The sequence below is a fragment of the Aquila chrysaetos genome, chromosome 1 (assembly GCF_900496995.4).
Source record: "Aquila chrysaetos chrysaetos chromosome 1, bAquChr1.4, whole genome shotgun sequence".
Lineage (NCBI taxonomy): Eukaryota > Metazoa > Chordata > Aves > Accipitriformes > Accipitridae > Aquila > Aquila chrysaetos.
The window spans coordinates 26,525,103-26,552,069 of record NC_044004.1 but is presented as its reverse complement, the minus strand read 5'-3'; the positions used below and the strand labels follow the sequence as shown (position 1 = coordinate 26,552,069).

At 43.3% G+C, this 26,967-nt stretch overlaps 1 protein-coding gene across 10 annotated transcripts in view; it reads left to right on the top strand.

The window, feature by feature from the left end:
* The window catches only part of RBM47 (RNA binding motif protein 47), a 79,770-nt gene that overhangs the window by 36,356 nt on the left and 16,447 nt on the right, over positions 1 to 26,967 (top strand). The window contains exons 1-2 of one of the 10 annotated variants that reach the window (XM_041124969.1): positions 81 to 163; positions 12,862 to 13,054. The exons of 5 other annotated variants lie outside the window; for them this stretch is intronic. Coding sequence is in view for 1 of the 5 variants with exons in the window: in XM_030022355.2 (XP_029878215.1) it covers positions 7,094 to 7,119 (26 nt within the window). In the remaining 4 variants the exon portion in view is untranslated. Of the gene's footprint in view, positions 1 to 52; positions 164 to 7,049; positions 7,120 to 12,861; positions 13,055 to 21,580; positions 21,660 to 26,967 lie in introns of those variants that run through there. 4 more of the 10 variants (XM_030022382.2, XM_030022391.2, XM_030022355.2 and 1 more) reach the window with 4 other exon arrangements.

Sequence of the window (26,967 nt, the reverse complement as noted above, 5' to 3'; positions counted from 1 at the left end):
GGGTGTTTGCAGGGAGGGTGGGACAGCAGGCTGCTCACAGCCTGGTAAAACATTGACCCGCGTAGGCAGCCGTGGCTGCGGAGGCAGTGGGCTGCCCAGGGAGGCAGGCAGCGGGAGCCCGGCGGCAGCCAGCACCCACGGGAGCACGCCAGCTTCTCCTCAGGTACCATTTTCCGCTTCGATTTTCCTAGCTTTGAGAGGCAGAAGGGCGACGGCGCCCAGTTAAAAGGTTTGCCAGAGGTTCGCTCCCTAAAAGTCGGAAGAGGAGTTAGCAGTGCTATTTTGCAGTTTGCTTGCGTCAACTGTAGTTGACTGCATGGTGTCATCTAGATCACGGGTTGATTAACCCATGCTTGGTTAGCTAGTTGGTTTGATTTTGTTGTGTCTTCAAAACAAACAAACAAAAAATTAATGCACACTTGCATTTGAAAACTTCATGGTTTTCTAATTAAACTCAAAACAGCTGGCTTCTGCTCCTCTTCTAACTGAAGACTAGGAACAGGAGTCAGAGTTTCTAATGAAAATGTGTAATCCAATTATTGCAACAGGGATGAGGGTAGTGACTCATGCTGAAAAACACTTGCTGATTTTTGAACGAGCTTTGCAAAAATATGCAAAGTGACTAATTTTTTCAATATTTTTTCCATGTTCCAGGACAGTAGACACCGAAAAAATACCCAGATTTAAGTTCCGAGTATGCATATGCCACTGAGGGAGGTGAAGCTGAATAGATTCAAATAATTGTTTTAAGTTTGCCCAGGGACTGAAAGTTTCTGCCACATGGTGGAAGCTGACTCGTTCATGCAGGAACCACCCTCCATGTGCTTTGCTAGTCTGGATGTGTCTTTATATAAGTACATATGGTGACTCCCCAAAAATTACCTTTTACATCCCAGGTAGCTGTCAAGTAATCCTGAAGAGGGCTTAGTGTGAAGTGACCAACATGTAGTCAGTATTCATAATTTATTTACAGTATGTTTTGTGTGCAGAACAAAATGCAAGAAAGAGTTTTGTTTTTTTTTTTTTAATTTGTTGCTTCCAGTTTATCAGTGTCATGCACTAGTTGTATTTGCTGCTTGCTTCAGTCCTCCCTGATGTGACAGATTTTCTTGATGTGTTGGCTAACCAGGCTTGCACATGACATGCTATTTATGCTTGGTAAATGCTCAGTGGTGTTAGGCGGTACTGAAGTGTGGTAACACATTTACTTTATTAAAAGTTGTCTAAGTGTGGCTGCAGTTCTTAGCAGTACTAAAACTCCCAGAGCAAAGTGCAGGGAAAAAAATTACTAGAGAACAAAGCAACTGGATTCCCACAAGTATCTGCTTTGAAGGATTGAAATATGATTCAAGAAAAATTTTGGTAAACGCTGCACCATAGTTTCAGTCTGTCGGTGAATTCGTAGACATAAAGCATGACTATGACTAAAGCCTGTGATTTTTATGTGTGTCATAGCTGATGTGTGATTCTTGCCCTCTCCTCCCAGGAATGGTGGTTCCAGTATTCAACAGTAAATTGGACTGATGTAGAAGTTTCTTTTGCAGTAACTAAAGAAGGAGGTCAAATCCTACCTCAGAGCTCACAGAGACTGAATTTTAAAAAATAAATATCTAAATGAAAGACAGTGATGACAATGTTATCTTGTCTGTTTTCATACAAAGATAGGGTTCTTGCAGGTGACTATAAGGGAGATTATGCGGCTTAAATGGAAGAAATAGGACTATTGACAAAATCTGTTCAGTCTTTGAGTCCTGTTTGCACTACAGAGGACCTCTTTCACAGGAATGCCAACCCCTTTCCATCTCTGAATCAAGGAGTCAAGGAAAAACATCATCAGACTTCAGGGCAAGGGGGTCATAACTATCTGTAAATTATGAGCAACTTAAGTTGTTCCAGTAAATAATAACATATTATGACACGCTAAAATGAAACGAGCAGGTTTCATTCTGTGTGCTTGATTTTCAGCACAGCTGTTTACCAAGTTTCAGTTGGTTAAACCTGTGTACATACACTAAAAGGAGCAGGGCTGCACAGGGATCACGAGGACAGCCTGGTCTGCAAAATCTTTTTCTGGGTATACAAGGTGGAAAAGACCTGCTTAGCCTGGGCTGGTTACAGAGCCACCAGTTAAAAAGAAGTCTCTCTTCACCCTTAAAGGCAGCTCCTGTGACACAGGTGTTATTGCTAGACCTATGCAAAATAAATATCGTGGATCCCACTAAGATCTCACAGTGACACTTTTCTAAATTTACATTTGAACCAGAAACGACCATATTAAAGGGCTATATTAAAATGGGAATAATCTCTTCGGATACTTTGGAAGGGAGCGATACTCTCAATAGAGATGCCGAATATTCGGATGGCAAAAAACAGAAACCCTGCCAAACAGAAAACCCCACGCAACCAGGATTACTGAAGAGTAACAGGGGCATGGCAAAACTCTGCTGCCTCCTCCCCGGGAAGTGTCAGGGTTTCCCCGGCTTGCCCGCGTGCTGAGCAGTGCCCTTGCAGAGGCAGGAGTAGCCTGGGTCCCTGCTCTCCGCGGGCCCGTGACGGGGCTGTCACCGGGAGCGTGCCACGAGGAGCATCCAGGCTGGGCGCTCAGGGACCTCCGGCACTCTGGTCCCCTTCCAGCGGCTTTCATTTGTTTACTGTACTTGTTTGTGTAGCACCCATCGCACCACGGGTGAGATGTTGCAATCGCTTTCCTTGACTCCCCGTTACAAAGACGTTGACAACAAATCAGCCGGATCGGACGGGTTAGTTGGGGTTTGCTGTGCTAGACCTCTTGTTTAAGAACATATCCCGAGTGGAGATCTTCATACTCGTTATTTTTTTCCCCGACGCAGCAGCCACGTGGCACATGGATAAGGCCATTGCAGATGCTTTGGGCTTGAGGCAGAAGAGCGAGCAGCTCTGCGGTCTCTGGCAGGGTCTCATTCCTCCTATGAAGATGCGGCTCCCTGCTTTTCTCTCTGAATATCGGAGAATCTTTTCTAAAGCTGTCCACTTGTACAACACCCACATGACTGGAATAGCTCCTTCATGTTACTTTGGGAGCAATTTAAAACATTAGCATTTAAGTAGTTTATTTCCTTAAGGCAGAAGTGTGAATTTTACTGGGGGATTTTTGCCTTTTATAGGAGTAGGAGTTTTCTGAGGGAAATGATTTACCTTTTCAGAGCCAGTTGCAGAAGCATATTTTTGTGACACTAAGCTGTTTTTCCTCTTTCTGTTTCAGTAAACGAAATGATCAGGTAAAATGCAAACCTTTAAGGACAGTGATTAGAGACAAGCAAACTTACCCTTGCACATTTCCAGCTGAGCATAAGTGCTAGCGATGCATTGAAACCCCAGCTCTTCAATTTTGCTAAAATAATACAAAGTGTTAACCCATGAATTGCAGCTGAACATGAAATATAATTTCTGAGAAATGAAGTAACTTTAATTATTTTAATTACCAAATTATTTTGTGCTGGATGCATGTATATGCAGTTCCCAATGATGTCAATGAGAAATGAATGCTTAGATCTTGATGTAGCTTTTTTCTTCTTTGCAATGTGTGCTTTCAATGAGAATATTTCTTTATGCAATTTGTTGCTTTCAGTAATAACTTTCAGAACTTTTACCTCATCAGAAGTCAGATGTTGCAGAGATCAGAGTGCAGTATATAGTTGATGATTAAACATATCTATCCAAATGAATGGCAGCCCTGCCCTCCCCTGCCCTGGTGCTGGGTCACAATGTTTCCCTTTACTTCCAATATTTAACAACAGCTGTCAATACCAAACAGTATTTGCTTACACGCTGGAAGGCAAAAGTAGAAATAATAACCAATAATTTTAGCAGAAATTTTTTTTTTAATGGTTGACTAAACAAAGGCTTACTTCTCATACGACAGTATCCTGACTTATGTGGATTTACTGGTCTTCTTCCCTGCATCTCCCAGGCTATAAGAGTGAAAAACAAAAGACACTGAGCAAAAGCTGCAGTGCCATTTTACCTTCATATTTGGGAGGAATCACGTTTGAGAGGTCGTCAGATTGCCTCTCTTTTATCTAATGAGCATTTGGCTTAAAAACAAAAATGCATTGTTCAAACCAAAACCTTTTGGGTGTTGAGTAAAGGAAGTCATGTTTTGCAGATGTGAAACCTCCACTGACTTTTCATCCTTTCGGAAGAGCTGCAGAAAACAGTCATTATTCCAGTCCTTCCTACCTCCTGCAAAGATATCAGAGAAATGCTGTGGCAATATAGCAGTGGTGTATTTTTTTTAATGGTCTCCAGAAAAAAATGCACATCTTGCTTGGATCTTCTTTCCTCTGGACAGTTTCTGTAATTGCAACTGAAAGCAGCCCCAGCAGCAGCCCTTAGACAGACTATCAGCTGGGATCATGCTAAGCTTTACTGAACTGAATACTTTCACCTGAAAAATTGGGGATGCTTTAAAGGGAAAATTGCTATGTAAACATTCTGTAATGCACAGAAACAGCTTTTTCTAACCTGGTTTATGGCACTTTCGTTAATGCTTCTCCAAGCAATACTCAGGGCAGCCACTCTATCATGAAGCTCTTCCACTTCAACGGCTCCCAGAGTTGCTCCAACCACACCTGTAGTTAGCTCTGTGTGGGCAGACAACTTTCTAAATAAAGCTGAAGCTAAGGACTTGACAATAGAAAATTCATGGATAGGTACAGCTTCAGGTTGAATTTAATGGGATTACTCAGTCCATTGGTGCTAAGTGGTGGGATTGATAGCTAAAATCTTGATTCTGCAAACCCTTCTCTACCTGGTATCATGTTTATTCCTGCTAACATTATCCTTGGGAACTACACTGCCATTAGGTACTGCATACCGAAGGGGCTTCATCAGGCTACACTTACGAGTAAATGCTGTATCTGATAGGGCTATGCCTGCCTGGACCATTAAACAGGCATAATAGCAAGGATGGCTCTGAATGGACTTCCAGGGGAAAACTCAGGCTGTAGTACCAAAAATTTATAGGATGTGCCTATGTGCCTCTTTATAAGTCTCTTCAGGCACCACATCTGCATGAAAATGTAGGAAGAGTGCCTGGGATTACTGCTTGTTTGGCTTGGTGGTGGGTACCTTCAGTACAGATGGCAGGGAGTAGGTACAGTGGAGGTTACTGCAGGTATTACCACAACTTCATTTTTACTTAAAACTTCTCGTCACTCAGTATTGAAGCACAAAGCTTAGCTCTGCGTCAGCAGTCAGTTGGGAATCTCTCAGCAAGGGGGACGTTGTTTGAAACTGTGCAATGCTGTAAGTACAGGCATAATCACAGTGGCTGCAAAAACAGTATCGTAGGTAGGAGCGTGAGATGATCAAGCACATCTACCCAAATGAGAACCACTGATCCCAGAGCTCTCTGTGGAGAGGGCTTGAAATGGGTGTGGGCATGGGGGAGGTCTTCATGCCTTCTGCCGAGGGGAGGGCTGGAAGGCAGGGAAGGAGCTCTGGGTACCTGGTGTCTCAAGACAACCCTGTGAAAAAATCCCATGGAGAGGAACAGTATCATAGAAACAAACAGGGAGAGCGGTGGGTGAAGGGAGTAGGGGAGCAGCAAGAATGGCCAATGTCCAGATGTCTGGACGTCGGAGGAGCTGCCCGTCTCGGAGGCTTATCACACCCCATAGCAGAGCAGGGTCATCCGCGTGGAAATCCGAGATGACAGTGCTGAGGAGCGATAAAAAGGGCCTAAATAAGCCTGTCTTCTTGACGGGCTCCCTTTTCTTCATCTTTCTACTTCTGAAAGACCTTATGCTTCAGTGTCCTGTGATATCCTCTGTACACCAAAACACCAGATGTACCACACCAGAGGGGGAAGGTTTTCCAGAGGCTTACAGGCAACAGACTCCCTCCTTTTCACAATCTGGAGATAAGGGGAATGATCAGTATATCCAACAGAAACATATTTTGACAGGCTCAACAGGCTACAGTCCTCTTCCACAAAGCCCTAGTGGGGTTTCACCCTGGACTAAAGTCAACAAAGACCCTCCTAGTCCATTTTGTGCTGTGCAGTTGCTCCAGTGAGGCTGAAGAGAAGAATTTCTTTCTGATCAGCCAGGGTGAAAACCATCATTATGATTCTGTACTACCACCATAATTACAGATAACCCACATTAAAACTAGCATCATGCACAGCTGTTTAATACAGTGCTGTTCTATATGCTAAGTTTTTTTGCTCTAGGTAGTAATCTATTTTCTGCTGCAGAATATTTTGATGTAAATGGCTGGTGAGTTAATGCTGATGTTGGATACAAATACTATGACTCTCACTAACTGGAGTAATGTAGATGTCTGCAACTGAGTGTTTTTCAAAGAGACTGCTTTCTGCACAGGCATAAAGGACTTTTTTTGACGAAGAATGTGTTTCTTTTTAGTTAGTTTTTAAAATGGCAAATAGAAAGGTGAGCAGCCTTTTGTAAACAGAAGCAGGATACATAGAGAGCTTTCTTTTAAACTTCAGGATGACACATCTCCGTACAGAAGAAAAGAGGAAGGCATGGAAATTAAATCTGGTTAAGGCACTTCCTCAGCTCTGCTCTTCATTTTCATTTAAACAAGGAAGTTTCAATAAAGAAATTGCTGAATTACTTGGGAGTGTCTTCAAGGCAGCGTGAAAACACAGTGAAAGCTCTTCTGTGCATTAACTGCAGTGGTAGGGAGGTTACTGAGACCTCTGGGTACCTTTTGGGAGAGGCAGGTAGGGTCCACCCCAGCCAGCACGTGTCATTTTAAACACATTGTAGTTGTGTTAATGTAGATGGGACTTAAAATGTTTTCACTTGCTTAGATACTTTGCTGCATTGGAAGTCTAATTAGAGATTTGTTTTATGGAAAACTGAAGAACTAGGTTAAAAAGAAGTCGAGAAGGAATTATCTCAAAAACATGCATAATAATCATTCTTAGTCAAATCTTAGAATTTCTGGCAGACACTAGCAAAACTGGCAAACTCATGCTTTCATGAGTTCTTCCCTTTCTTCCCTTACAGAGGCGAGAAGCCTTCTTAAACTCCCACCTGATGAAGGGAAGAGGCTCTGTGTTAGCACCCCATAACAGCACTTCATGGCGCAGATCTCCACTGGCCCTGAGTATGTAGCGCTCTCCAACAACCCCACTAGACTTTGTGTCCAGACTGCATGATTGCTCTGCTTGGCAAGTTATTAACTGGCACTTAAGTTTATCTGAACATTGAGGCCTCATGGTTTTGTTCTTGAATATACTGGAGATGTATGTAAAAAAAAAAGGGGGGGGGGGGGAGATTGTTTTGAAGAATTTTGACAGTGTTTTAGGAAGTCAAATTTTGACAGTGTTTTGGGAATGGAGTTGTGCTAACATGCCAGGCTATGGGAGATAGGATCTCTCTCTTCTCTTGTTTTTTTTTGCTTATCCAATCCAGTTCTAGGGAGTTTGCTGTTTTGTTTAAACTCAGGTTTTCCAGAGTTGTAATTATGTAAATTACTTATCATTAATGTTATGTTTTTGTGAGTGAAGTCCAAGTAATTTAAAAAAGGGTTATTCTAGCTTATAGACTAGTTCCTGTGTTAAGACAGCAGGCACATGTTTCTTAAGGGAAGTGAAAAACTGAAAATATCTCTGTTTTGTGTCCTTCAGACTGTTAGCATACAAGATCTGCGAGTTTGTGTAAGGGGGGCATCTGCAAGTATCTGACAAAGAGATTTGCAAGCAAGTCATTGAGCGCAACCTCTCTCTGCTTCTCCTCTTTAATCTGGGTGACTGCCTTGACTCTGAAAGACAGTTAATACTCAATACTCCAATATCTGCAGGTGGAGTTTTGATATTAGACATGATGGCAGAGGAGGTACTGCATATAGCAACTGGCATTTGGTCATTCCAGATCTAACTTTCATCTGATTAAAAAAAAAAACAACCCAAACCACTACTTTTTTAATTAAGCAACTTTATAAATGTTAAATATCCTTAGCTGTGATGGCAGCTTTTTGAGACCTCAGATAAGCATAGTACATTGGTGGTATTTTTATGTGCAATAGATTTTCCTGTTTGCTTATAAAAATATTTGGGAGTAGCAGTTTTTAGTCATATAGCTAATTTATAGTGTGTATGTCTCCTGTCAGGTCTCTCAGTAAGAGATGGATAGGGTCAAATATTTTGGGGTTTTTTTTAGAAAATTAATGTGGGGTTGAGTAAAGAGGCTGGGAGGTTGTGGGTTTTTTTAAGAAAACCATCACCAGAACAAATGCATCCTTCTGGATCATCTGTTCAAGTCGCCTTTCAAACAGGATTTATTTCTGATTCACAAGCATGCTCTATTTCTCATTTATTCCTCTGAATGCTGATGTGAAAAAGAACAGACACAAATACCAGGAAGATGGGACTCCTTCCCCAGGCTTAAAAGCAGGGAAAATGCACAGCAAAGGGCAGGAGAGCTGCACACCAGCTCACAGTCCCAGCTGTCCGGAGGGCATGTGCACAGTGGCTCCATACCCAGGTCCATCGCCAGATAGGTCTGGTGGAGAGAGAGCAATTTTGCCTTCCTGAGGGGGACAAAACGCAAAACTGTGACTGGTGTGGACTGGGCTGGTACTGAAGGAGGAAGCATTCAACTCTTTGCAGCTTCTCAGATTATTATACAGCAATTAAAATAGTTCCCACCATGTAAAAACACACCATCAGATAACAGGACACTCTGACTCATTAAATACACCCTTGCCAAAATCGTTTCTCTGGGTGTTCCAGTTTCTTGCTTGGGTCACAATGTGAAATCATTACTTGCACTCAAAATCTATGAGCCAGCTACTTGCTGATTGAATAGACCCATAAACACAGCTGTGCTGGCGGCTACTTTTTAGAAGGTTTTCTTCAAGCATTTGGCCTGACTTTTAAAAATAGCCTGTTTCTTTTGCACAGCCTCTCATCTCCAAAGCATGACTCCCTTGTTGAAATCTGATTGTGAATTATGACTTTCCTGTTCACCTGCTAGCAGCAGGATGGTTTCTGTATGAGCTGGGCATAATAGCACAGTATTTCATTCATGTTGTTTGATGATTTGACGCTCTCGGCAGCTGGCTGTGCCATGCCGTGTCTCTGTCTCCTCTGCTCACCTGTCTCATCCCAGGGGAAGGCTCAATTTTCATTTGTGTAGGGTTTTTTTTTAACCACTTGCACTGCAAATGCCCGTGAGAGGGGGGCAGGAGGGGGGATGTGTATATTAATGTTTACACCTCCCTCAAAATGCTCCAATGCTAGATGTGAGTTTCTTCGCATTTATAAATGAAATAACCTTTTAGCTGTAGGCCTACATTTCATATAACTACTCCACTTCCAAGGAACCAGAAGGAAAACAACTTTTGCCTCACCTGAGCCCAGGACAGGTTTTTCCTGGCAGGTTTCAGTAAAATCACACAAAGTCTTTTGGAGGTATGACACCAAACATTTGCAGCTTGCGCCTCAGATTTCCAAATTCATTTAGTCTACTGGACGTGATTTTTGTTTAGAGTAGCTTTTGTAACCAGGAGTTTTCACTTCCATTTACTAACTATGCTGTGCTGCTTAGGGGAAAACAAAAAATAGGTAGCAGATGATTTATTAATTTAAATTAATGTAAATTTATTATTTATATCACAAGCTGTGGTGCTCCGCTAACCACTCCAGAGCAGGCTGGCTCATCCGCACAACACGTGTCCCGGGTCTTCTCTAGCACCTGTAATGACCCTCCTAGTCCTAAGGCATAATTATCATTTCTCATATGCTTTTTGTTAGCTGCCAGCTCCTGAAGCATAGCACAGGGCTGTAATGAAACTGAGGGTGTGTGTTTGGCCACAGCACGGAGTCACGCAGGGACACCTGTGGGTGCAGGGATCCTCTTGGAAGACTGTGTTGCATCAACCCAGGCAACCACACCTGGCACGGGCTAATCCATTTAGTCTGTCCCTGGAGCCACATCTGGGCTTTGTTGAGGAAGAACAAGTTGGTTCTGTCTGAAAGAGGACCCAAAAGCAACCATTGCTGCAGCGTGGATGCTCAGCAGCCCGGGACAGAGGATGACCTGGAGAAGTGAGCTGTCACACGGTGCAGATGTGCAGAGTGCATGGGACTGCCCTGAGCTGCTGCAGGGATCAAAGCGGGCAGAGGGTTGCACCGGCTGGGGCAATGGAAAGGACGCACGTGCCCTGCTCTGCTCTCTCACAGGCCAAATGGAGGTGCAGCACAGGCAGTGGTCCAGCCGTTCCTGCACCAGGAACCTCCTCCTCCTCCTTCCCCTTGTGGGAATAAATGTGACCGTCCTTCAGAAGGGAGTATCTGCAGCTCCTCCTCACGAGACAAGACCTGAGTAGGGGGTTATGTGCTTATGTTACGGCTTGTTGAGATTTTTTTTTGGTGGAGAGCATACATGATTAGAACCAGAAGTGTTCAGAAGAACTCACAGTTTCAATCAAACTTGCATGTCCATGGTGTAATTTCTGGGCTAAACCAAGAGAAAGAACTGCTCCAAAGCAGCCAGGAGGGCAGAGAACCACCCTGAGATGTGAGACCCCCAGCAGCAACCTGTCCTCCGGCTACATCAGGTGGGGCTCTTGCATGTCACTCTGCCACCTAATTGCAACATTTTCATTTTCCCCAAACCACATCTCCAGCTGTCAGTTCCTCTTTCTGTGCTAAGAACTGACACCAGCGTTTGTAAAACGTTGTGCTCCCAGCTTGATAGGCACTTAGAGGAACACCTGACAGGTCGTGATGGGTTCCCTTTGCTCCTATTACAAATTTTCCCTGCTTTCACACTGTTCCTTATTTTCTCTGACAAGCCCAGTCTAAATGTATAGTCATATAATATAGTTATATTCTGGCTGTACAGTTGAGCAAGCGTTGGCTTCCCTGCTCTGATGAGAAACAAGAGCATTGTTTGATATTAAACAATACATTGTTTTGGTGCTTTTGCTGCTTTTGAGAGTAAGGGCATCAGAAACAAAGCCCTGTAATGGGATAATAAATAAACTGGGTTTTTCCTTCGCTGAAATAAATGCACAGTAGTGTGCAGTACGTTAGCTGTCAGGGGTTTCCAAACCACCAGGCAGACAACTAGTGGGATTGTTCCCTTATACATCCTTATTAAAGGGCATTGTTGACTCTTCAGATTTCTACCTGTCCTAGGTGTTTCTTGCTTGTTTTATTAGAAGGTCAGCTCTTCCTGAATATGTCTCCTGTGTTACTATTGCCTTAAAATTAAGCACTGTAATAAAGAGCAACTGAAAGATGGAAAAAGATAAGAGAAAAACAATTCCTCCTTCAAACCATTCCTTCTGTGCATTGTCCTCTTTCTAGAGAAGGAAGGAAAGCAGTCCTCTCTGGAGACGGCACTTCTACCAATGAACTGAAAATAGAAAAACCAGCAGCCAGGATTTTCCATACACGTCCTCCCATTCCACGAGTGCAAAAATCCATTTTTTTTCTCTCTGCTGTAGGCCACGCTTTTAGATGTTTTCATTACTTCTTCTGTGACATTCCAGTAACTTAACATTTGTACCTGTAGTATACTTAAGGAAGCCTAAATTTAGTGTTTTTGAAGACAGACAGACTATTTTAGTGTCTAGGTGAATTAAAAAATGCTACATGCTTAATGAAATGAAAGCGTAGCATAGCCTCAGAAATTTGATTTTTACTCAAGGTTAGAATGTAACTGTGTACTTTTTGCGTAATTTTGATAATGTTTCTGCGAGTTGGGCAATATAATGATTTAAGTTTGTGTCTGAAAGGCAGAACTGTTTTTTTATATGTTGTCGTTTTAAGATGCGGGTATTTAAAGTCAGACCTCCCCAGGGCAATATCTAGGCACTTCTACAGTCTTCAAAGGCCCTTGAGCATGCTTAGTTCCTACTTATCTCAGTGTGAATTTGACAGACAAGGACTGGAGGATTTAACATCATTATAACCGGCTGATCTATGAATAGCAGAACTTATTAAGTCTGGTTTTCTACAGTATCGCCGTAGGAATGCAGAGCAATTCCAGCTCCATCCCATGTCCCCAGCTCCTCCCATCCTCCCAGCCTTTGCATTCCTCCCTTGCTCCTCTCTGCACCCCCTTCCCGCAGGTTGGGTGGCTGCCGGGGGCCGCGGGTGCCCTCACCTGCAGGTTGTACAGCCCTGCCGGCCGCTCCTCCTCAGGGAGGGGGAAAAGCTTGGCCCCAAATGGCTCTCCCTCAGTCGCATACCAATGTCGTTTCCCCGAGTTAGCCCTGGCTTTCCTAAAGCTGCGTGAGCTCCGAGACCTCTCTCCGTCCGCGTGCTGCTCGGCCGCAGCTGGCCCGCAGGTCCACAAGTGGTGGATGGGGCGAACGGGGGCCGGCAGACACGTCACGAGTTCGTACGCCTGGGGTGGGGCATGGGGCTGTTTTTAGGAAACCAGGCTGGGAACACCACGCATTCAGCAAATCAGGAAGAGCGTGCAAGTGCTAGGATGTGCAAACAGGGAAATGAACTCCCAGAGACAACTCACCTATTTATTGCCTGTTTGCTCAGTTACAGTGGCAAATGCTGTTTGTCTTCTGTGCCGAAACGCACTCCCTCCCCTTCCAAATTTTACAGTAGTTTGTATCTGTGAGCTTTGAGCGTCACAGCAGCTTTACTTCTGGAGCACCTGCGGTAAGCCGGAGTGGCGTTAGCCATTTAACCACAAGCTACTGCTGGACTTTGTTCGCTTTGACGTGCTGACCTTTGGCCAGCGGAGGTAGGAGAGAAGCTGGTTGCTCTTGGCAAAACACAGTCACAGTGTACCCAGGGAGGAACCTTTTGTAAAGTGCCCTTTAATCAGCTCCGGTCGCTGTTAGGGGTTGTAATGATTTAGGTTCCCTTGATAGTTTCAGTAAAAGAGCATCTGAAAGCACGAGTCTGTCCTGCTGCTCCTCCGTGACCTACGAAGTCCCCAGCTGAGGTCTCGAAGCAGCGAGCGGCTGAGTGCTGGGGACGCGACGGCGACGGTGGCACCAGGCACGCAACGGCTTGGAGGGGCACAAGCCTACTGCCGCTGGCCAGCTGAGGAGCAACCTGTAGGTTAGTAACCGTACCCTGCAGCAGGATTATGGTCATGGTTGTATTTCCTGTGGTATTTAGAAGGGATGCAGGCTGTGTCGGAGGGAGCCTGGTCAGCGAGGCACCTGTTTCAGCCTCCTGGGCAGTGGTAGATGCCCTAAAACACAGTGTAAGAGTTCATAGAGGAAGTGGTTATGCAAAGTCCTTGTTTCAGAGAAATCTGTCTTCCTAGTCACTGAATGCACCATCTTGTGCTTTAGATGGGAAGGTTGTTTCTTTTGTGAAGCTGGCTATGCTCTGAGTACAACTGAGTATCTCTGTCAGAAATGGGCAGTCGTTGTGGAGGCTCCCGTTCTTCCAGGTCGCAAGCGTCCTCCTGCGCCGTGGGGGTATACATGGCATGCACAGCGACCGTCACACTGTACTCTGCAGTCACTCTTGTGACACTCAATAACAGACCCAAAGTAACCTTTTCAAATGTATAAGTTGGTCTTTTCAGGAGTAAATGCGCAAACTCAAAATACTACATTTTTTCCTCTCTGAAATGATGTAGCTCAGTGATGGCATAAGGAAATTACATTTCTTTTGCTGGCGTCATCAATATACTTAGGAAATTATGTGCAAGGCAATTTTAATCCACTTTTAGGTTTAATTTTTAACAATAATTGTTGTCAAAAGAATCGAGGGTTTCCAAAGAAAAACAGTCTAAAGCCTCGGTACAACGTTACTACTCTTCATTGGTCTTGTGGCACATCTTCTGAAAAAGATTTTGCTTCATTTTACAAAGGCCAAAGATCAAAACAAGGGAAACCTCACCACCTGATGGCTTTATTTGTATTTTTTAGGATGCGCTGTCCTGTACATACCACCAGTATCATACCATGAAACATATAAGAAGTCAAGTTAAATCCCTGATGTAACATTGTTCATGTCAAACATGATGATGTGGCACCAAGAGTGAACTGGCTTCATTCAGATAAACACCAACAAAACTTCAACCATCTCTTCACATACACCCCTAAATAGAAACAGAGCAAATAATTCCTTCTACAGATAGAAAATTCAGACCTCAAGGGTGATGTGGAAGTCTAAATATTTGGACAGGTGAAGGATAGGTGACAACCTGGTTGTTGCCACATTAATCTGTGTACTAGGCAGCAGTATTTCATATTCAGAGATTCCGTGCTAAATCATGTACTGGTGAATCAAATGGGGTAAGACTGGGACAGGCTGCACAAAAATGTCTTCCTTTTTCTTTTGGATTAACCTCCAGCAATGTAGCAGGAAGGGCAATGTCCTCAAACGTAGGTCTCTGCTTACCTCCAGTGGTGCTCTGAAGCCAGCACACAACCCTAGAAAGGTCAGATTTCAACCATCTTAGCTGCATCTAGACTGTAGCAGCTCTTTTTCTGGATATTGGGTAACATGCTTACCTTTAAAATGCAACCTGTATGTATTCCCACCAATTAAATGTGCTTCCTTTAGGAGTTTATGTTGCATGTTTTTGAGAAGGGTGAAGTCACTGACCTTTTAAAGTTCCTGAGAAGACTTTAACTCTTTTTTCAAAAAAAGGGAGTATCTCTGCAGAATTACTGTCTTCTATCACCTGGTCAACCTGCTGACAAGCTGCAATTTCCTGTTTAATTGCAGATGCCTCCTTGCAAACAGCTAATGTCTCAGGCACATGGTGAGCATTATTTATGCTCAACAGTTGAGTACAGTAGTTCCCATCAATTACATTTCTGCTAACAAATAAAACGTGCTGGTGTCTCTTCCCTGGATCCAAAGGCAGCACAGCAGACAATCTTTGAGCTGAAGTCTTCTCCTTCCCCCCAAAACAAGATGGACTTGCCCACAGTGCCTACCCTCAGCAGTCCCAGGCTCTACATGCATCCACCCTGCAGGAGAGAAGAAATACGAGAGAAATAGGGCAGACCTGAGAGTGCACATACTGCTCAGAAGAGGTCATTCTGTGTCTCCAACCCCTCCTTTAGCCAAAGTAAAAGGATCTTCCTGTCTCAGGACCTTTTCATGCAGCTTCTGAGTCTGCACTTAAGGGTTGGGTTAGGCTATTGCCAGTTTGGAAATGTCCTACTGAAAATACAAACCTTCCCAAAGAGATAGGAAGTGTGGGGCTTAGGTACATCATGAATGAGATACACCTACCTCCCACTTAGGTGTTGTCAGTGGCTCAAGAGCGGCAGATCCTAGGTCATTGTAGAAACATTTTCTTTGCCAAGGAAGGGGAAGAGCAATTTAACTAATGGATTTAATAATTACAGCCATTCAGGCCATTCTTCTCATTCCTAAACATTTAAGCTATTATGGTCCTTGAAATCACAGTCACTTTGCCTGTTTTATCTTGTCAAATATCTACAGAAGTAAGTTATGTCAACAGCACTCTGAGGTCTTTCTTTGAGAGAGAAGTGTTTTATAGCAGAAACATAGTCCTGTAAAAAAATCACCTTCTTGTGATTACTGAGAGCTGCCCATTAACACAGCCCTTGAGCACTTTCAAGTTTAATTAGGCTGGCTCTACCCCCACAGGGTGACCTGGGGCAGCTCTGAAGTCAGGGGGATGATGCCTGAGAGCCCTGCACGGGCAGTGGGCCCCAAGGTGCAGCTGCAAAGGTGAAAGTGCCTTTTTACTATTTAAGTGTGTTTGGTTATGGTGGGTGATTTTACTACAGGGTTGCAAAGTTCATACCAAGAGCCCCTTACGTTACACTTGTGTTTCTGCGACGTGCAAGTGGCACGGTATAGATGTAGCTCTAGGGCTTGCCTGTGCCGTAGATAACACGTTTGGTGGAATAAAAGGCAAACCCATCCCGTTTCCCCTGCCGTGGAAGCACATCTTAGCCTGGCAGCAGAGTCCTTTTGGTTGCATTGCTTAAATCAGCCCAAAACCAGCGCGAGCCGCAGCGGCTCGGGAGCGGCGTGCCTGCGGCTGGTTTCTGCTATAACGCTGGCCGCTGAGAAGAAAGCGCAGCTGAAGGCAGGTTTGCGGCCCAAATACTGCCTGCCCGTAGCGAAGGTCGGCAGCGGAGAGGGGCAGACAGGATGCAAACACTGGCAGCGGAGGAGCCGGGGCGCCGGGCTGAGGTTAGGTAAGGCGAGAGCATGTGACGACACAGGCAAATCCACGCTGGGCCACGGGGACAAAGTGCGGAGTGCCGAGGCAGGGCGATGGGCCAAGAGGTGTGACCCCGCTCCTGAGTCGCCGCAGCACGCACCGCCTATGGGCGACTCGGTCGCAGCAGCTTTTTACCATATAAAGTCCTGGGGTCCCAGGTCATCTGGCCGCATAGGACTGGTATAAAGCTTAGTCTGCTTAACACAGACTCCTTTAGTAATGATGCCTTTTCTGTGGATGGCAGTTCAGACTCTGCCAACACCAGAAAAAGCTGCATTTTCTATTTCTGACAATAAATCAGTGTTCTGAGACATGGAAGTTGTGAATGTGTAGCAAAACATAATGTAAGAGACACGGGCGTTAATGGATATGGTAAATGCCCCTGCAGTTCGTTCAGTCTCTCCTAGTCTAAATTTTTCCTTCATGTTACTGGAAGGCAGAAAAATAAATATGTTTTCCTGAAGGAAACGGTGTCAGTTCCCTTATCTGATAACCTCTTTTTACAAACAATTTCCAAGTGATGCTTATTGTCTTATTTTCAGTAAGACATTAAGAACCAAAATAGAAAAGCTTATGCCCTAACCAGAGATGATGCGTGTTGGCTGGAGGAAGCTCTTTTGCTTAATATTCTTATATTCTACTGCACCCTGTAAAAGGGCAGAGGAATTGCTGGAAGTGAGGAAACGAGGGTTATGTGTGCTAACCATGTTCATTTTCATACCCCATTCCGGAAGCCTAGCTTCATTCTCCTATAAATATAAGTTTGGAGGTCTTTATCCTCCCTCTTGTGACCATGTATCACAAAGCTTTTGTGATGCTGTCCTTTGCAAAAAGGCCCCAGAGGGAACCAACGAGAATGTTGTTTGCTAGGAACCTTTTAATTATCAAAATTGGTTGGCACATGGTTGGCTTGTGCTGGCTAGATATCCCTGCCTGCCACCCGAGGTGGCCACTGGGTGCCTTTCAGTGACCCATGGAGCTCACACCACCACGCTGTGCCTCCCTCCTTGATTTCTCCAGTACCTTTAGCCTCTCAGTACCTGCAGCACTAAAATTCACTGGCTGCATCCAATCTTTTGAAGAGTAACAGTTTGCTGTTCTACCCTCTGATTGCTCTGGATGGTTCAGTGAGCTCCTTGGTGTTACAGAAAGGCTCTCAACTACTCCGCTGTGAAATCTCATCGGCTTCACCAGAGCGGGAGCTCTGCTGTGAAACTAGAAGCAGCAGGCTTCAAAAGAAATCTTTCCCTTGTTTTCCCATGAATTTGCTCAACGCTGGTGATTTGACAAATGCTTTAAGCCAGCAATGCTGGCAGAAGGACAGGTCCCACCTTCTTCTTCCCCTCTGCCAGCACAGGTGTTCAGGTAGCGTGTGTGCAGGGTGCAGCCGCACAAACGCTTGTGGCTGCACAAGCGGAGGCTGCACGGGGCGGCTGTGGGAAGGATGGAGCGGGACCTCACATTGGCAGCACCAGTTTAACATGTTTGTGGGTCTGTGGTGTGAAACACTGGTCTTGAGCAGCCACATCAGGCTAGTGAGGGCTAAACCTTTTTCCAACACTGTGCTTTATTTAGCCAGGAACTGAAAAGCAATCATTGTATTAACCTCCCTTGCATATGTGTCTATCCAGAACCCACCCTATACTTATTTTAATGGAAAGCAAACATGCCACAGAAATGTAATGGCTGTGGCTATATAAAAAAACCTTTGGGTTTTGCTGGTTTCCTTCTTTTTTGATGTGCTAATTAAAACCTATTGCACTCCATGGGCTTATTCAGTATCTGTCTTCTTATTTTGGAACCTAAAACCCACTTTCAGGTTTAAATGAAAGCACAAAACTGCACACGGGGGAACTGAACCTTTGTGCTGACTCACCTCTGCAGGGTGATCCTCTGTGCTGACTTTCATTGCAGAATGACAATTAAAGTGTTTGCTAAAAATAAAACAAAAACTTTGTCCAGGAACTGTTAGGGTTACCAGGGCAACTCTCGCTGCCCATGAACCAGAGAAGCCTAAGATTAAAAAACAAAAGGGGAAAGCCCAAGGTGTCCTCGGCCAAATTTCCCCCTTGGTGGGCCTCCACCTTCAGGGCTGTGACTTTGTCCTCTCCATACTGGGATGGGGGATGTGGCTGGGGCTGGCAGAGCGGAAGGGGAGTCCACTTTTGCAAGGACGTTTACTGGGAATCCTCTGTGATGTGGCAAGATAAAGGTCAAAGCACAGATGTAGGCTATGCGTGGAAAGGGCTTCGGTGTGAGAGAAATTGGAAAGCTGTTGTCTCCAAGTGTCTACCTGGGTGCCTGAATACCTCTGAAAATCTCTTGAGACTATACAGTAAAACTGTTTTGAGACATATAATTATATGTGTGTTTGTTGTATACTATCCACCCAAAAAAACCCCAAAGTGCTGTGGTACCTGTTACAGACTGTACGTTCTCTGAAGGCTCTCCCAGGTTTTGGTCTGCAATAACTTATGAAAGTCAGGAAATGATGAATTGTGCTGCATTAACTCACATTGTGTAAGAACAGGTGTAAAATAACATGTTATTCATTTAAATAAAGTGGTGTTGTCCCTTTAAACATTCAAATAGGCAATAAAATGGTTCTACAAACATGTGGGAACCTGTTTCACCAAACACAAAGTTGTTTTGTTAAAAAGAGAAGGAAAAGAAAGAAAAGGAAAAAAAGGGCGGTCTGTTACATTATGAGATCCTAATTTTTGTGGCTGTATTGTGGTTGAAGATGGGCTTATGTGTGAATATACTGATAAACTGTAAAGACTTTCCGAGATTGAGATGGGAGACCTTGCATGTCACCCTTAAATTCATGTGTCCTTTTGGTGAAATATTTTACTTGGCACATTCCCTTCTTATTCCACTACATTCTCTCAGTAGTTTTTGAAGACTAAATATAACCGTAAAAGCCAATCCACCACTCACTCTTTACTCTCCCTTCTTTCACTTGCTCACGTGTCTGCCCTTAACACTTTTCCGCTCTGCCTTAGGTGTATCCCCCTCATGATGCCAGAGCCATCATAAAGAGACATATAAAAAGTCATGCAATCATTATGAATACAACGTGCTTGAAGCCGAAGGGCAGTAGGTGCCTAACACCAGGAAAAGCTGGGGGACATACTTGCAGAATTCTGCCCAACTTTCCTATGTTCCCTATGAAAGCACAGCCTGCAGGACAAATTAATGTATTTTCAAATTCTGCCATTGGGGATGCTAACACCTCAGAATACCCTGCAGCAGCTTGATCTGCTGATGTTCATTGCTTTAAACAATAATGGGAACATAACTTGGAAATTAACAACAAACTGGAGCTGAAAGTGAAAGTATAAAATGAAAGTCAAGAGTCTCAGCAGCCTCCCTACACGATCCTAATGGACATGGTATATTGAAAAGCCTTCTAAAAATGAGCCCATCGGCTCACTAGTATCCGTGCTTTTTCATGCCACTTACTTACACTAGAATAGTCTTCCCTGTGCATTCAAGTACATACCAGCTAAATATTTTATACTCACTTCCCTATATAGATCAGTGGGATCGAGACATGGATCTGATTTTGGCAGAATCTCCTAGATTTTATCCCCGGATTTGAGACTGATTCCTTCCATAGTCTTGGGCAAACCACTTAATCTCCATGCTGCAGCTTCCCTGCCTGCAGATCAAGTACCTGCTTCTCTGCAGCTCTTGTAGCTAAAGAGTTAACATTTGCAAAGAGGAATTTTGAAGATGAAAGACTTGTACAGTAGACTTGGGCTGCAGGCATTTTGGGACCAGGATCCAGGCTCCAGGTGTGTTTGTACAGTGCCCAACACACCACGGCCACAATACTGTGGATAAACAAGTATAAAAAGCCAGAAGAGAGTGATTGCCATCACCCTTTGGGTTTGCGGTATAAGTAGAACAGCTATCCTTCCTGTTCGCTCTCAGAAACTGCCACAAAGATGCTTCTTTTGCCAGTCTTTGCCATCCTCCACATTTCTGCCTCTAATTTGGAGCTTTCTAATTTTAGAGCTCTTATCTCTACACCTGTTGACTCCCCTAGCCCTCTTCTCTATTGACCAGCCTCTGACTCTGCAGTACAAGGATGTCTCTAAATTTTACATGCCCAGATTAAACCACTCAGGGGGCAAGAACAAATTATCACGTAGGACCATCTGATACAAACTGACAGTGCTTCCTCTGCAGAATCCACCCCTGTGCACAGTTTGTCATTGAGAGGTTAAGACACTTCTCCTTCCAAACAGGGATGCTCTGAGGTTGCTGCCTGTGTGTTGCTTGACTGGAGATTTGGACCAAGATTTAGTTTTTGGGAAAAAAAGAGAAAGAAGAAAGGAATGGCTATGCCAGTAAAAAAAAACTGGAAAAGGACTGAAAGCTGTAGTTGTTTTGCTTCTGTGATACTCTGTTTGCTTTTCACCTTCTCTGGGCAGTATCCTTTCCCAGAAATTAGTCATCTCCCAAGGCATGCCCTGCTCCCTCTTCTCCCGCTGGCTGGTTGTGCACACTGCTTGCCGACCGGGCAAATCCATCATCCAAAGAGTGTTTCGGTGCAGTTCCTCCTCTTGGCTGCTCGAGAAGGTGTGTTGTTTGCTTTGCCTAAGTGCTCCCGGGGCCTAATGCTCCGTTGTTATGTACAGACCATTTGTGCTGTCATGAATCATGTTTTACCACCCCTGTGCTTTTACTTCTGCACCAGCCTCTTTTTTTTCTTTCAAGCAAACACATTTGAGTTTCCGTGTTTGCCGCTGAAACGGTGCACGCCGGGTACGCAGCACAGGCTGAGTTTTTCCTACCATCCCGCTGCTGCTGCCGAGATCAGCAAACCTACCTGTCGCTCCAGGAGCTGCAGACCATTTTTTTTTCTTACAACCAAAGGTAAATTGATTCAGCACAGCCTGAAATAATTTTGCCAGATACACATAAAGAAAAAAAAAATTTTTCACTGAAAAAACCTCATGCCGTCAAGCAAAATATGCCCTTTTCTTATCTTATCTGTTGTGAGTAACTCAAGCTATTTGCACAACGCCTTGTGCTAGGAAGGAGTTGTTTGTACATGTTTCACTCCCTTTTTTTCCAAGTTTTGAATTTTGAATGAAATCTTTCTCTTCAAATTCCTCCCCCCTGCGAAAATGTCATGGTTTCTCTTTCCTATGCTTCCCTGAATGTTGGACCCAGCCCTCCCTCCAAAGATACCTTCGTTGCAGATGGTTTTCTATTAATCTTCAAACCGCTTTGGAGAGCTCTCTGTGTCTGGCAGCGCTAACATCCCCTCTCCCTCCCGTCCCACCCACTTAGCCTCAGCCTAAGAGCCCTTAACAAATGACTTCCAAGGAATTTAAATGGCTAACGCTCGCTGGCCAATAAAGAGATGCATAAACTGTATAACCAGGTTACACGGCTCTTGCCATTAGGAAGAAAGGTTGCTCGGGCAAAGGCGTGAGTCCTCTTAACCTGTCACACTTCGATTGCGGGGCCGGAGAGGTAAGGGAAATCTTGTTTGCTCTGTAGGGCTTTTTATCTGGTTTTCATTTATCAGGGAGTTGAGACCGAAAGTATGTCATTGTCAAGGTATCGGGTTTGGGTTTTGCTTTCCTTTAGAGGGTCCTAAAGAGTTGTTTGAGAAGGAAGCAACTACTTCTAAGTTTGAACTACGAGTTCAACATGTGATTATCTAAAAGAATTTGCGTAGCAAATAGCCAAGCGAATGTCAGAACAGTGAAAACTAAACCACCGATATTTTAGACAGAGGAAAACAAATAAAATCATCTCAGAGACATTTTTTCTACTATCTTAAATTAATGAAGTGAAAGGTAGCCATTTACAACTGCCTGACATTGTGTTTTCAATTGGTCTGTCTCTGCCGCTGTCTGTTTGTGCTGCTTGGTATTTGGTTCTGCTTTTTCAAGAGATTGACATAAAAATCAAACTTCAAAAGTGGGTTATCAGCTTTAGGTACAGAATTTGGGGCTTGTAGATTGAAAGTGGCTCAGAAGGTTGAGCAAGGTTGAGGGTATATATGCAAGTATTATTAATACAAAAGAATCTATATAACTCATTCTTCATACTGAAAATTTGATAGCATTTTACGAAAATCAAGTTCTGATATTCTGTTCATATTCTACTTAAGCAGCACGTGAAACGTTTAAGGCTTGCGTATGACATAGGACACAATATTAATCTCTTCATCCTTATTTATTTATTCATTTATTGCTTTATTGGGGTCACTGCTGATAACAATAGTGAAGTTTGAGCTTAAATCTGGAAAAAAATCAGTTGAATCTAAAACCTTTTAAAAAAAAAAGAAAAGGAAACGTAGTTGTTGTAAGTAAGGTTCGATTAAAACCAATGACAAAATTGTCCATTCACATGTGGACCAGATGCAGCAGTTGTGTATAATGGTGTCCTGTTCTGAGCTAGGTGGGATTGAAGCCGTGCTTCAAAATGTGCATGTAAAATGCACCTTCCCCCTTTGCACACCCAAGCTTGCCATGGATGACAGCCAGCGCTCAGAGCGTGTGAGCACGTCAAAACGTTACTGCCATCCCTTGCAATGCTCCATGGCCTGAGAGGCTGGGGTGCAGAAAGGGTGACTTTTTCAATTGTGTTATCGCAGTTGATCTCTGAAGGCCTTCACACCCAACACAGTCCATGGAGATGCATGTTGGTGTTAGCCGATGATGTTGCACCAAAGACCTTGCCAGTGTCTGAAAGAGTTGAGAGACCTTTTTAATTAAATTAACATGGTTAATCTAACAGAACTGCAAACATGTCCTTTTTGCTCATCAAGACAAGGCCATATGACCATCTATCAAGAGCTTGTTGTAATGTTGTTGGTTTGATTGTTTTTCCATGTGTTTCTCATACAGCTCTGCAGTATATAACTGAGATTAGATAATGTGTTGGATAAAAATAAATAAAGTTAACAAAGGAGGAGCCATTTTGCTACTCTCTTTAATAATTTCTATTCAACACTGCATTTCAGCTCCATTCTTTGCTGAAGAAATTATACTGAATCAAATGTTGCTTGTCTTCTTTCTTCAGCTTTTAATTAAAAAAAAAAATAATCCCAGTCACGGTCAGCAAAAGGTGAATTTTAAATGACATCTGTCTCAAATCCCACTCCTTTTCTGAAGTGCAGAGGAATTTTGTTTCCAAACCCTAGGTATTTCCAACTGAGCTGTAATTTCAGTAGACTTAAATTGTCTTGAATTAACCCAGCACAGGAATGGAGCCTCCTGAGAGAGTCCCTGCCTTGGTTAAACATTTTTTTTAAATTTATAATATTAACCCTGGGCACAGGTAACGAGTGCTGGAAATATCTTTCTTGTACTTGTAAACTTTGTTTCTCAATTTCAATCCAAGGTGCAAAGGTTTGTACAAACTTCTTAGATCAGAGGTCAGGTACAAATTGCTGCACTTTGCAGCTCCTTTCTGCCGATATGACAGAATTTCACAGCAAAGATGATTGCCTTTCATCCCCCTCTCCTCCACACACGGGCAACGCCAGGCAGTTAAAAGCGTGATATGTACAAGTCAGCTATTGGTACCTGAGTTTAATAAATAACTAACTGGGTTTCAGTGGTGCAAGGTGCATATTATAAAAGGGGTCGAATGTCAGTGCACAAAGGAAAAAAAAAAAAAAAAACAAAACACCCAGCCACTGACTAAGCCAAATGCTTTGAGTTTAATGTACTTTCAGCAGCGAACATTCACATCCCAACTGCCGTTTGCTTTATGCTGATTTTCACTTCTGTGACCTGAGGGGGAGGGAACACGTTGGGCGACTTTCAGCTTTCCCTGAAATCTCTGCCTCCTGCTGAAAGCAGGGTTGCAGGTTGGGCCCCCCGTTGTTGCGGTGTTCATGTGGTGAACACAAAACTGAGAATGTTGCAGTAAAAATGGTGCATAAGATTAGGGTGAACTGAAAAGTCTGAAGCCATTTTTATTGTTATAAAATTGACTAAGCAAGTATACTTTGTATGAACAGGCAGGATGTATTATGTTTTGCTTTGGGATCTCCTGAAGAATTAGCTGAAAAAGTTAGATCAGAAAGGCTGAAAAAGAACTGTAGTTTATGAACTTTTTTAGATACTCTTGGCTGCACTGTAGGGTGGAACATGTTACAGTAATGTTTACGTAGACAAACAGACAGACAGATAGATAGAGTGTTATGCATTATAATAACAAAGAAAAATCACAAGCGCGTGCATGCATATCCCTACTCCACAGAGTTCAGCAAAGCCTTTCACAGACATTTTCAACAATAAAATTAAATAACCATGTTCATAGATAAGGTTTTTCTTCGAAGAGGCAAGAAGTGAAATAGGTGAATGTCTTATCTTTCCTGTGTAATAATTAACAGATGAGTTTAGTTGTGGTTTTGTTTTTCAGTTACAGAAGATTTTTCCTGTCTTTCTTATGGCAAAAGCTTGCAAGCTCCTAGTCCACACTGAATGAAACACTTCTTCCTTTCCTAGAAAGAACTCTTTTTAAAGCAGACAGTTAATGAGGAGGACACACTTACCTGTATCACCATCTCTGCAGAGAACACTGTTTAATTGCATTTGTAATAAACAAACGCTGCAAAAAGTTTCCCATCAAGTACAGTTCATCCAGAATGGGAAAGACTTGTTACATACCAAGTGACTACATTGCACTTTATTTATGTGTGACACATTTTCCTGTCTGACTGTGGTAATAATAGATGTTGTTGACTATATTGAAATATGGGAATTTGGGGAGAAGGGAAGGGTTGTGTTGTTTCCTGATTTGGAAAGCTGATAGGAAAGATTACACAACCCATCTCTCATCTTCCCAGCTTTCCTCAACATGTGGCTTCAATATCTTGCCATTCAGTAACTTCAGCCTCAGCCAGCTACTGGTCCTATCGAAATAGCTGAGATACATAGAATTATTTTGAGTTGGACTGGGTAAAAGACAGAGCTGGGGCAAACGGTACAACACACAGGTTGCACAACTTGTTGAGGCAAAGTTCTAAATGACTTGCAGCAAAGTGCATTATAAAATAAGGGAGGAGACTGGGTTTCGCTTACCGAAACTTCCTTCAGAAGTGGTTTATGTGGAGATGGCTGATTTGGTACTGGAGTAGCGTAAAAACACTCAAGAAACACACATTGCATTGACAGAATTCACATTGCAGAAGCAGGGAAAATAACAACCATGTTGGTAGGATGCTCTAGGTGTTGGTGGTTAATAACTTTTTCATCAGCATTGTTTCATTCTCGCCATGGGAAAACCATATATGCATGAACAGAATTTTCACTTGTGATCATCAAAAAGCAATGTCAACAAGTAAAGTGCCAGGCTCAGGAAAGTTTTCTCACTTTATTATTTGAGATATCATCATTGATATCTCATTGAATACTATTTCTGCAGTTTCTAGGCCAGGAGGTCAGGTCGTTGAGGGACCTCCATCCTGGGAATGTTCACTTTTGGGCACTGATAGGGCTTATAGATAACACAAGCGGAACCTCTGACAGCCTTTGCAGGATCACACTCCAAATTAAATATGCCTTAGAAGGATGCAGAGAGGGTTGATTACAGAATAGGCAGGAAGTTTGCACAATACAAGGTGACTTTATTTTGTAGGGGAATCATAATTTCAGCTCCATTTTTTAAATTGTATATAAAATTGCTGTGAGCTAAGATTAATACAGCTAAGGGAACTGGTATAATATGGCTAAGAGAATTAGATCTGTGATTGTTATTGTTCTTAATGACAGTGATGAAAATAAGAACTTTACCCTTCAAATCCTAGTCTGAAATTGTAGCCAATTGTTGGCTGTACAAATTCAGTGTTCAATTATCTGGTTAGCATTCAAGTTTTAACCTGGGAAATTCCAGGATGTTAATTTAGAGAATAATTTCAGGTGTCTTCCTCTCCAAAAGGAGCAAGAGGTAAAAGAACAGATTTATAGTAATTTTGTTACAGTTTTTTAAGCCAAATACATTGCTTTTGATTGGTGCCTAGAGGATATAACCGATCCCTGCAAGACTTTTAAGGCAGGATTTTCAGTAGCGCTCATCACTGTCTTAAATATATCCCCATAGAAGCCTTTAGAGCCTTATAGCTGATGTCAGGGGGAGTAGTGCTAGGTGCTGAGTACTGTTGGAAATATCACCCTTAATTTTCTGTTTCTTTATGTTCCTTCTTTGAAGAGAACACGATCAAAAAATGAATCCAAGAATTTTTTGTGTGTTTTAAATGGAACCAATAATTTTTAACGTGCTTAGGCCACTTACGACGAATTTAAGCAACTGCGAATTGTGCACGGACCCCCTCCGCAGTGCTTTTCAGACCCAGAACATTAAATTGCCCTGTACTAGGGAAACTGTACTAGGGAAATCAGTGGCCAGACTCCTGATGATAGGCCCTAGGTTAGGATGCCGAGTGTCACCGTTAGCAGAAGTGGGAATTTCAACAACTGGTCTGGGGATTTAGTAGGCCAGTCTTATCCTACCCCTTAGGTACTTTACACTGTTTCTCTCTACATTTAAGTATAGTACTTCTAGTGGGCAGAGAGCCACAGCTGTACATGTTCATACCTGAACATACCTGGGAAATGATGTGGCGCAGCAAATGCTGCTGCATGTGCATCCCCTTGGGTCCCATACAGCACCTGAGCCAAAAGGTTTCTCCCAGGTGACCCTAGCTAGAGATGGACAACTTTGATTGCCTTAATTCAGGCATGCACATGATGATGAGAGTATGCAGTGCTTTAGTGGTACTGACAATAGGATAACTTGCACAGCTGACAGACATGTCGTT